This window comes from Seriola lalandi, unplaced genomic scaffold (assembly GCF_002814215.2).
Source record: "Seriola lalandi dorsalis isolate HSWRI2012SDOR001 ecotype SW California unplaced genomic scaffold, Sedor1 jcf7180002054327, whole genome shotgun sequence".
In the NCBI taxonomy this organism is placed as follows: Eukaryota; Metazoa; Chordata; class Actinopteri; order Carangiformes; family Carangidae; genus Seriola; species Seriola lalandi.
In genome coordinates this window covers 70,193-82,580 of record NW_019524880.1, presented here as the reverse complement: position 1 = coordinate 82,580, position 12,388 = coordinate 70,193, and the positions used below count along the sequence as shown (strand labels likewise).

Here is a 12,388-nt window from a genome sequence, read left to right as displayed (position 1 = left end):
TTAATACAAGGATGAGCCTCCTCTAAGTGAAATGCACTGGGATAAGATTTGTTGGTTGTGCAGTCATCTAGGGCACCTGTTTTATTAGACCGAAGGTCTACGTGAATCTAGACCAGGTCTAGACCAGGTCACAGGTGGTTCCTCTTCATGTTCTCCCTGGTCTGCTCAGAGCTGTGACATCTTCCAGTAGTTATGATGTCATTGACTTGGCTACTCAGTTTAAAGTGAATTGCTGCAGGTTGCTGCTCATGGTGTCACACATTTATCCCTAACAATGTTTGTTCAAAACATTGTGCTCATAAACTTTAACACTGACATGCTGCAGCTCTCAGAGCTGCAGGAAGAGACAGTCTTCTTCTACTTCTTCTACTTATTCAAACTATAAGCACAAAGATTATGGATAGTTCAACCAGGACTGTTTTTACAATAATGTCAGTGAGACCCTCAACAAAACCTACTGACAAAAAATATCTAATGTCAAACCCATGAAGAACTGGGACAAATCTCTGGAGTGAACAAGGTACATGTTTGAAGTATCATTGTGTGTTATCAAGTATATAATGAGGTTAATGGAGTGAGAACACTATGGCTGCCATCACAGCAGTGTGCAAGACCAAGTGGAGTGCATGTATTTATTGAGTTTAGTTTGGTTTAGCAGGTGTTTCAGAGGTTCCTGTCATTAACCTCTTTCTTCATGCATGTATAGGTGAGAATTGATGGGGGTGTGGGATACTGTGCTGGTCCCACACAGACAGAGCCAGGGGGGCTCGCATTACACTGACTCTGACAGTGTTCAGTTTTAAATAGAGCGGTTGTCAACCCCACCCCAACCCCCTACCCCCCACACAAATCCATCTATTTTGGGGGCAGCGTGTAGGGGGAGGGACAGACAAGAGATCAGTATCTGAGCTTGGCCTATATGCTGGGTAGTGCATATACTCTGGCTGCATCAGCACTGACGGTGATACTGGAGGTATAAGACAGAATTTGTTAAACATGTTTTGAAAATGCCTCAGTTCCTGAGAGCAATAGTCTAAGGCCTCACTGTGCCCACTACACACTGCAGTGTCCACTGCACTCAACAAAGCGAGCTCTTAGTTATTCTTAGAGCTGTAGATGTTTGTCCTGAGGGCAGCGAAAGGTCCTGGAGTCATTAAAATCTAAGGGATTTATCCCACCATGACTGTGCTCAGCAGATTTCATGGCTATCTGCCCACTAGAGGGGATGTTAGACGGGTTATCTCAGGTCAGTGTATCTAGGAATACGTTCCATTGGACAATAGTGCAGAGCATCACTAATGTTCAAAGCCAATGTTAAGTGCCAATGCAGGAAGTAGTAACCTTTATGTAGCAAGGTGGATGGTAATGGGGTCAGTTCACTGTAAACATATATATCTTAGACCGGACCACGACGGAAGAGGGGTCAGGCCTGGGTCTCACGATTTGTATCCTAAAACTGACAATCTGACATTCACTCTCAGCGTGTTTGACCAGGTGTGTGAAGGTGGGAAACAAGGAATTTAAAGCTCTTTTTTCATTCTGTCACTTTCTATTCGTACACACTAACACAACGCCATGCATATCTTTGAGGAGGAACGGTCTGAAAAATAGATGTTATTTTCCTTTAAACAATGACTATGTTTTGCCCCTTGTCAATCAATGTCCTGTTTGACAACGTCAGATATCTTGTGCGTAAAGTCATCACTTTGACTGGGGGATGGTAGAAGAAGAATGCTTCCAGAATGCAAAGGGTTCCAGCACATTGGACCAGACTTCATGGTGTTACTGAGTTATTAGGATTCTCCCTGAATTCACCACGAATATCTTAGAAAAAATCCTAGAAATACATTTATTTTTCAAGATACATGAACCTTGATTGGATGGTTGGTCTATGTGGTACTATGTGGAAAGGTCAGGGAGTCACTTAACTCCTTACTAATCATTTTCTGAAAGCATAAATATCTATACCACAGGTCATAGTTTAGATACCTAACTTTGCACCACTGCATGTGCCCTGTTGCTAGAGGGGTAAACTGTTCAGCCACCTGCTGCAAAAGGAAGATGCTGTGGAAAAAAAATCATCAGTCTTTATTGTGAACAACTTCACTTCCAGTGTCCTTCTAGCTCCATAACAACCCTCTCCTTTCTCTCACAATATATGGTAATTGCTGCCAGGGCCTACTTCTGCTGGGATCCTCTCTAGTGTTAAGCTTGAACATCTGTTCTAAAGTTAAACTTGAACATTTGATGATGATGGAAATCACTCCCCTCTCTGAGTAACTTAACTTATGGATAGTGCAGGCCTGCCCACCAGCATTTGCCCCTGTCAGTCAACCTGACTACCCCCCTTCTTCTCAGCTTACCCCATAGGTTGGTCTCACTCTTTTTCTGTCACTCTCACATTAGTCCTGTCTGTGTCCCCAGCATTGACTAGTTACTGACGGTGCTCCTCCCAGCTTCTTATTGCAGTCTTAACTGATCACTCGAGTGCTGCTCTGGACTAAGAGACACCCTGTCTTGTTGCTGTCCTACATTGAAAGGGAGAACCCCTGTTTTCTAAGGATCATTTTTTCCAAGACTTGGGAACAAGTGTCTGGATCTCAGCTTGGAGTATCGTCTCTACACTGGACCTTGTCTGTTGGATGCCATTATAACTGGTGTCCATTCCCTACTGTAGCGGTCTATCTGAGTGTTTGCACCTGTGAGTGGGTTTGAATTTGCGAGGTTGTGTGTGTGTGTGACAAATAGGCAAAGAGCGACGCAGCTGGACTCCTGCAGTGATTCCAGGGTATTTTCTCTGTCGTCGGCCCGGTCTTGGCTGTGAACATGGCTTCATTGAGAAGTTTGATTCTTGCAGTGCTTCTTGCGCTGCTCTGCTCCTTCCACACCCCGCTGGCTCCCACCGCCAAGGCACAAGATCTGCCTCTCCGCTCTGAACAAGGTCTGGTGGCTGACGATGATGATGATGACGATGATGATGACCACGACGATGATGACGACGACGATGATGACGACGATGATGATGACGATGATGACGATGATGACGACGACGATGATGACGATGATGACGACGATGACGACGATGATGACGATGATGACGACGATGATGATGATGATGATGACGATGACGACGATGATGATGATGATGATGACGACGATGATGATGATGACGATGATGATGATGATGATGATGATGATGATGATGATGATGATGATGATGACGACGATGATGATGATGATGACGACGACGATGATGATGACGATGATGATGATGATCATGAAGGTCAGTCACATTAAACATGCAGCAGTTTTTCATATACCTTTGTCTCTTTCTGTGTTAGCATAAATGTTAGCATATAACATCTGCACCTGAAGCACATTGTAAACAGTTAAAGCATCAGCTGTCACTGAACGTTGATGACATCACGATATTAGTTCCAGAACAGGCTGTGATTGGCAGCTCAGAAACAAGGCTACACCCGCATTATTTTAAAGTCCCAGTGTCAGTGCTGGCTGATGCTTCGATGTGCAGTTGGCCATGCGTTTCAGGTACAAACGTGTGCACGTACACTACAGGACGTTGTGCGAAAGGGGAGGTGCTAAGACAAAGTTAGCCACTCCCCTCTCATTAACATTCTTACAACCTCATCATCTCTTTGTCAGTTGTTATGTTGATGTTTCAGAGCTCATAGGTAATCAAAGTCCCTCCTCCACCCCTTTCCAGCTGTCCATTTCCCTTGCTGTCTCTGACACTCTGTTCTTTTCCCTGCTTAACTAGAGTTATGAGCACTCTGGGGAAATTGAACTGGCCCATCTGAAGTCCGACTGTCCGAAGTCCTTCGTACAGTACGCTAGATATGAACTTGGGGACTACAGAAGCATTGATTTGAGAGAGAGAAAGAATGAAAAACCAATTTCACACAAACCAAGCCTGACTTGGGAATCAGTCATTGGGGTCACTAGTCTGAGATCTTTTGATTTGTGTTTCGTTTGAAAGAATGGTTCCTCCAGAAGGGTTCCTCCACTACCATCTTCCTTTCTCATTTGTTTTGGATCAGACTGACCTGCATTTGTGTCTTTATGTGAATCTACAGAGAAAGAAAGAGAGACAGTGATACTGGGGGGTGGGTTGGGGGGTTTTGGGGTGCTAGAGAAACAGACAGAGGGAGAATGAAGCGCGAGGGGAGGTGCAGGAGGGCCACTATCTAAATTAATTCATTTAAAAGCACCAAGAGATGCAAAGTTTCTCTCTTTCTCCATATCTCTCAATCTCTTTCTTTCTCTGTGGAGCATTCATGCTGCTGTCTGTTGAAGAGGCGTGTCATACAGAGAATTTAGTTTTCAGGTCTGGTGTGTGCACTTGTAAAATTGCTAAACAGAGATAAGATAATAGACTAACTTTCAGTGTATCTATAAACATTGTAATAATCATACTTCTTTTTATTTTCTAAAAGCTGATGTTCTGAACCATTAGATAAAACACTTCAGTAGCTTACATTAATGATGAATATTTGTTTAGCGTTTGATGCAGTTTCCCCTCAATTCGCTGCTTATTTGGCTCTGATATAATTGATACAAATATCTGAGTCATTTGTGAAACTAAGCTAAACATATTCGTCCAACTGTTCATTTGTTGTGAAACGTTACAACATTGTATTTTTCTTCAGGGAGAGAGTGTCTGGGAAAAGAGAGAAATGTCTCTTTGTGTAGAGGAAATAAGAGAGCTACTACTGTCAGATATCATATGGTCAAGAGATGAAATGGTTGTATCTGCGTTTCTCTTCTTCTTTAGTTAAACTGTGAACTTTCATGATGTGACAATCACCACTGTCCATGTGTCTTTAACCTACTTTCATTCATTAAATAAATCAAATGATCAAAAACTGTTCAAATGTAAATCTGTTCAACCAAACACAGATGATTTGTAAAAGTGCATGGGCATGTATGAATGTTTGGTCATGTGACCTGTACAAATGTCATGTAACCTGTATGAATGATTGATCATGTGCCCTGTACGAATGTTCGGTCATAAGACCTGTACAAATGTTTCGTCATGTGACCTGTGTGAAGGTTTGGCCATATAACCTGTACAAATGATTCGTCACTAGCTTGTAGGAATGTTTGGTCATGTGATTTGTACAAATGTTTGGTCATGTCACCTGAATGAATGTTTGGTCATGTGACTTGTGCAAAGGTTTGGTCATGTAACCTGTACAAATGATTGGTCATGTAAGTATGAATGTTAGGTCTTGTGACCTGTATGAATGACTGGTCATGTGTCCTGTATGAAGATTTGGTCATGTGTCCTGTATGAAGATTTGGTCATGTGACATGTACGAATGTTTAGTCATGTGACCTGTACGAATGATTGATCATTTGACTTGTATGAATGTTTGGTCATGTGATTTGTACGAATGTTTGTGACCTGTACGAAGGTTTGGTCATGTGACATGTATGAATCTTTAGTCATGTAACCTGTACGAATGATTGGTCATTTGACTTGTACGAATCTTTATTCATATGACCTGTATAAATGATTGGTCATTTGACTTGTACGAATCTTTATTCATATGACCTGTATAAATGATTGGTCATTTGACCAATACGAATGTTTGGTCATGTGACCTGTATGAATGATTGGTCATGTGACCTGTATGAATGATTGGTCATGTGACCTGTATGAATGATTGATCATGTGACCTGTACGAATGATTGGTCATGTGACCTGTATGAAAGATTGGTCATTTGACCTGTATGACTGTTTGGTCATGTGACCTTTACAAAGGTTTGGTCATGTGACCTGTACAAGGACCAGAGCTACAAACAGCTGTGAGTATCTGCTGACCTAAGCATGTTGTGTGAATGAATGATGTTCTATGAATGTGTGTGTGTGTGTGTGTGTGTGCGCGCGTGTGTGTGTGTGTCTGTGTGAACTGCATGATAAAACATTACTTGTAGTTGTTACTGTTGATAACTCATGTATTTGCTTTCTCATTGTGTCATATTTGTGTTAAATCTTTACATTCAAACCACATCATCAGATTAAAACTTATTAGAACTAAACTAAAAAACTGATATTTAACCATCAAATAATATGTAAAATACACCACCCACTACACTAACATACTGCTTAAAGGTTAATGCATAAACAATTATTTTCCACTAGCTAACGTTATCATGTCTACTGTAGCAGTCACTAAAGAAAACAGACATGTAACATTATGTAGCACCAAGATACTTACACATCGATATCACCTATATATTTTATATTTTGACATTATATGGACTTCTGTGTCACTACGCTACACTATATTATCAATGGTGTATTGTGATGTAGCATTGTTGAGTACTAGAGCTCAAAATTGTATATTTACTATCAATATTATGATATTATGATTATGCAGACCATGATGATGATGATGATGATGACGATGACGACGACGACGACGATGATGACGATGATGATGATGATGATGATGATGACGATGAGACGATGACGATGATGATGATGATGATGATGATGATGATGACCATGATGGTGCTTATCACAAGGGTTCTTTGTGCTCATATTGTGAATTCTGTGAGGTATGTCTGAGATTACATTAGTCAAATGAAATCATAAACTTGTACCTTCACAATAAAACATCACAATGTGCAGCGATGGGAACCAACTGTGTTAAAGATTAACCAGCTGGGACTTGTTTGATTACGTGTTGAAATAGAAGGGCTGTCCTCTACATGTGTCCTCTCAGTTATAAACCTCTGTTGTGATCTGCTCTCCTGTTAACTGACTGTGTCTTCTTCCAGCACTGTGACAGCTGTGATAAATGTCCCTGTGAAGAGGGAGACAAGTCTGAACACTGTGATGAGTGCAAGGTGAGAAAATACACAATAATCAACTATCAGGTCCAAAATTCAGTTTGTCCAGTACTTAGGTATATGACCAGACACCTGCTGTGTTTACTGTGTTGATTGGCAAATGTTAACACACACAACTGAAGTGGTAGACATTGTAAACATTATACCTGTGTAACATCAGCATGTTAACAGAGGTACAAACTCCCAGGACCATGAGTGTGGCTGAAAACTTGAAGCCTCAGGATTCTGAGCCAAACAACCTGATCCAGAGCTCATACACAGACACATAATGCAGAATAAAACCAACATCACACAAACATACAAAGGCTTTTCCAACAGGACATCTGTCTAAATGTAAATGATCAAAGTTCCCCTCCATCTGTCTAAAATCGTCAAATGTCAGTGAAGCTGTTTCTCAGGATAGTGATGATGAGTGGCTCAGTCTGTCCAACACTTTCACCACTGTCATGGGAAAGTTTCTCTTCAGCAGCACCTTGAGGCCTGACAGGGTATCTCCACATCTAATGACTGTTTTTACTTTGCTGTGGATATTCTCGACACCAAGACTGAGATCTTTCCTCAAAACTGGACACTGTTCACACTTTCCACCAAAATGTCAACTTGCACATCTCAAGCACCATAAAATTAGCAAGTAGAGTCTGAGGAACCACCAGCCGTTACTGCTTAGCTTGATGTGACACATTAAAGTTATTATGCACTACCAGCCCTGATCAGCACATGGTGGGTGCACATTATACTTCCTCAATCAATCACTTTAACATGTTGCCTCTTATATGGAAGCACACAACTGCCAGAAAAAAGATGGATGAAATGTCATAGAAGATTAAAAATAGTAATGATGGCACCAAAGACTGTAAAGTCATAATTATATGACACAATATATCAACATTTTGAATTTGTATTTAAAATGTCAATTTATTTGAACATCTTATTTAGACTTTTACATTAAAATAAAAAGATTTTACTTACAAAGTCAAAGTTTTGATATAGGTTTGATTTACCATATTTTTATATTTGTCATTCTGAACATTTTTTTGCTGACAGAAATGGGCTTCCATACATATGGACATACGATATACAGATTCTTTTGTATCTGTATGACTATGGAACTGTTTACGCTTCAGTGACTCTGCTGGGTTCTCGTTTACAGATGTGCAGTTTCTGCCACGTGTGTCCTGCTTGCCAGACTCTGTGCCAGCCTGGTGAGTGAGAAACACCTTTATACAGAAGAAAAGTTTCCTGCTGCTCATTGAACTCGTCACTTCTGTTATATAACAAGATGCTGGGACCTGAGACTTGACTCGTAGTTGTAAAGAGAACAGGACCTCCTGAACCACAGTGATAACTGAGAACTAGGTAGAGGGGCCAACAGTAAGGTGAACAGATTTTTGAAATGAAAACCGGGGACATTCCCAGTTTTAGTTCATCAATATATCCTTAAAATATTCAATGTTTTTATCTATGAAGTAAAAATGGGGGGTGGTCCTGGTTTCATGTATTTTGACCATGGTAACTCTTGCACTCTAATAAACTATGGTGAAGGCTGACTGATACAATTAGTAGGGTTGCAAACTGTCTTGCAAAATAGACCTATGGAACCATCCTGTAATTGGAAACTAAAAGTACTGAACTGATACTGGACTTGCCATATTTTTGAAACTCAATTCATTGAAAATCTATGCAAGATAAATATATTACAGGCTAGACTATTAAAAGAAAAGAAAAATTTGATTGGATAATTCTTTTTTGATGGTATTAGCTTCATTTCAACAGCTGCTATAGCTAGGAGCCAGCCCCTTCTGTTGGCTGAAACAAACTGTCCCTGGAAAACAGGGATGTCACCCCAGCCAACAGGACCTCCCACAAGGAGGGTTAGGGAGGTTTGATATCAACAGTAGAGTGTGATATGATGTCAGTGATGAGAAATGTCAGACTGTGGTGTAATGACTGACGGACTCTGTGTTCTTTCTCCAGGAGGTTTTCTTGATGAAGTGACTGGATCAATCTACAAGTAAGTCTCATTCACACTGAACTGAAACCTGTTCAGACCTGTTCTGTGACCTCTGTTTTCTCTCCACCCACAGGACTGTAGCTGACGTGTTTGATGATCACGATGACGACAACTGAACCATATCTCGCCACCATGTGGCCAACTGATGTTACACCTTCCCCTCTGATTATTATACTGTTATTTTTGTCTTTTCCTTGAGAACATTACACGTTTGCTCACCAATAGAAATAACTGAATATATTTGTGTACTGTTGTTAACTGACAAGTCAAAGTTATACTTTGAAGGAAAATGATATATTTGAAGTCATATGTGGATATGTTCAATAAAAAGATGGGACATTTTTACTGATTGATTTATTGATGTTAGATTGGCTATTGGACTGAATGTTTGAAGCGCTGGATTCTTCTTTAAGACAACACACTGTCTGAAGAAAACAGGACTTTATGAACAGCACAGGAATACAGGGGATGACTCTGAGGACTTTGACTTTAACAACAGTTATGCATGATCTAAATGTGATGTTATAAAGACAACAGATGATCATATTCTTCACATGTGATGAAACATTAAGACCTGAGGATCTAAAATGTCAGGGACAAAAGTCCTGCTGTTTGTTCACTAAGACTCAAACAGGGTTCTGGAAAGGGTTCAAATATTCAAGTATCTATGGTTTGAGGAAATATACAGCTGGAGAACTCCATCATGTAAACCTACTTGTTCTGTTCTGAGGCTCTGAGGCCGGTTGCACAAAACACCTTAAGTTAAAGTGTGAGTCACGGTTCTTTAAAGTGTGAGTTACGGTTTCCTTAAAATAAAAGCAGTTGCAAAAAACACCCTTAAGTTTCATCTTTAAGGTTTCCTTAAAAATGTTCACTGAAGTATTTAAAGTTTTCTCCTTATCATACTATTATACTTAAGAAATCATTTAAAGTCAGCTAAACCATTGCACAAAAGAGCAACCAAAGTAAGGAAAAAAAACTAAAGGAAGAAAATGAACACATCCCAGGAAGAAGGTGATGATGTTCTGCGACCAGGAAGCCCCCTTAACTGTTCAGAAGAATTTTACCACTGTAAGTCTCTTACACTGTTGCAAGTGCCTTAAATTTTTCTTTAACTAAGGAAACCTTTGAACAGATTCTGTGCAACACCCTTTAGTAACACCCTCAACTAAGGGGAAATTAAATCTTAAATGCCATACATACTCAGTAGAAAACTTAAGGTGTTTTGTGCAACCAGCCCCAGGAATCACTTAATTTGTTGCACAAAAGACCTTAGCGACTAAAGTTCACCATGGTGAAGTTCCCATCAAAACAACAGGAGGATCAGATAGCGACACACTTCTTAAATGTTCCCAAAAGTGATAACAGGTAGGTCAATCACAAGTACTAATGGAAGCAAATCAACTGTCTCCATGGAAACATTAGAATTTTACTGCTGTAAAATCTAAATGCTTTGACTTTTTTCCTTAACTCCCGTAACTCCTTCAGCTAAGGAGAAATTAAACCTTAAGTGTCATACTTAAGTAGAAAACTTGAGGTGTTTTGTGCAACCAACCCTTGGAGCCAGAAGAGAGATATCAGGATCAGTTCAACATTTATAAGGTCTACAGACTGATCTGAAAGTCCAGTTCATGGCACTTTAGTGCTGTTGACATTTCCTGGTGGTTTGTGTCATTCAGGCCTACACCATGAACAGTCAACTGGACCAGAGATAATATAAGAACCTGGAATGAGCTGGCGCAGGGGCAAACCAGGAACTCCACCAGACCACTAATAATGTAGGCTAATCCTGTTTGTTGAAGTAACAGGAACCAGACTAGTTAAATGTGTCCACTTGGTTCATCTTGGAGGAAAATGATGCAAATGAATGACCCAAAAACAAACACTTGTGACCAACCAACAATTATGAAACATATGTTCAATTATACATATTCTTTTATAACCGTTTTAGCAACTGTATGTTATTACAGTAGGAAGCTGAGGCTACATGTGAACCATACACACAGCAGAAACATTAATATGTATATTAATATGTCAATAAGTTAATAAAACATAAAGTGAAGGGCAAGAGGTAAGAGGTGTGGTCCAGGTGTGAGAATTATAGTTGCAGTCCGCCCCTGGTCCCGCAGTGAGACAGCTGACCTGTCAGGTACACTGGAAATCCTAGTTCAGTGATGTTGGACCTGAAATCAAATTGTTTCTCCATCATGAAATAAAACTGAATTAACAAAGGTAGTGAGTATTATAACATTGATGGGTTTACCTGGTTTCTACAGACTCAGGACAGAACTAACAGGTTTGTTAAGGTTAAAGGAAGGTGGATGAACCTGTATGTAACTGAGAGGGTTGAACATTAAACCATGCAGCTCTCTCTCTGGTACAGCAGGTGGCAGTATACACTCCGTTCACATGGACTGGTAAAGTACCATAGAAGAAGAGGAAGGCGACACCTTCCGCTCCACAGTCAGGTTATAAAACCAAAGCCGAGCACAAACACCTCCAACGGTCAGGACCGCGACTTCCACTGCGTCGCGGCGAATGGGGTTTGACAAGTTCTGCAGTCTGGACCGTTCCGATCCGTTCTGGGTGAGTTTGTTTTCACCACCTTCAGTCTTTTCCTTTATCTCAGAAGTCTGCCCTGTTGTTGTTTTTAGCTGCCGGCACATGCTAACAGACCCGACTTCCGGCCATAGTCAGATACGTAACGTTAGTATGGCTTCTCTGGAGAACCGGCTTCACCAGAGTCATTTCACAGCGGAGTGTCCCACGTCTTCAAACTGGGAACCGTAATGCTGTCCCAGCTGGGAACGTAACACAATCCGTGACCCCCCCGTCAGCAGCAGGAGAGACCACATAGTCCCGGTCCACTGCGCTCGCAGACACTGATGTGGGACAGTGTAGTTACAGCGACTTTTAATGTGTCATAACAACATAACAGCACATGTCCCCAGGAAAGGACAAACCTGGAACCACGTGATCTCAGTAACAATAAAGATTAGACGTACTCTCTGTCATTGTGTTGATGGGTCTTTACATCACGCTACAACATACTGATCAAGAGACCTGCTGAGAACCTCCACTGGTCTCCGCTCAGCTGTGATCCTGACCCAAACATGATCCAGGTGTGATCCTGACCCAAACATGATCCAGGTGTGATCCTGACCCAAGCAAGATCCAGGTGTGATCCTGACCCAAACATTATCCAGGTGTGATCCAGACCTAAGTAAGATCCAGGTGTGATCCTGACCCACCAAACATTATCTAGCTGTGATCTAGACCCAAACATGTTCCAGCTGTGATCCAGACCCAGACATGATCCAGCTGTGTTTCTGACCTAAGCATTATCTAGGTGTGATCCAGACCTAAGTAAGATCCAGGTGTGATCCTGACCCACCAAACATTATCTAGCTGTGATCTAGACCCAAACATGTTCCAGCTGTGATCCAGACCCAGACATGATCCAGCTGTGTTTCACACCTAAGCAAGATCTAGCTGTGA

The 12,388-nt window shown here is 41.1% G+C and overlaps 1 protein-coding gene and 1 pseudogene across 2 annotated transcripts in view; both read left to right on the top strand.

The window, feature by feature from the left end:
- Positions 1–2,375: 2,375 nt before the first annotated feature.
- On the top strand, positions 2,376–9,232 carry LOC111655622 (uncharacterized; annotated as a pseudogene). Its single transcript, XR_015437297.1, has 6 exons — positions 2,376–3,283; positions 6,405–6,585; positions 6,808–6,876; positions 8,030–8,081; positions 8,854–8,890; positions 8,964–9,232. The product of XR_015437297.1 is annotated as an uncharacterized LOC111655622 (transcript).
- Positions 9,233–11,339: 2,107 nt separating this feature from the next.
- Positions 11,340–12,388, top strand: part of LOC111655613 (multidrug resistance-associated protein 1-like) — a 25,012-nt gene continuing 23,963 nt past the window's right edge. The window contains 1 exon segment of the mRNA XM_087174199.1: positions 11,340–11,476. Coding sequence (XP_087030325.1) covers positions 11,429–11,476 — 48 coding nt within the window. The 5' untranslated portion in view covers positions 11,340–11,428.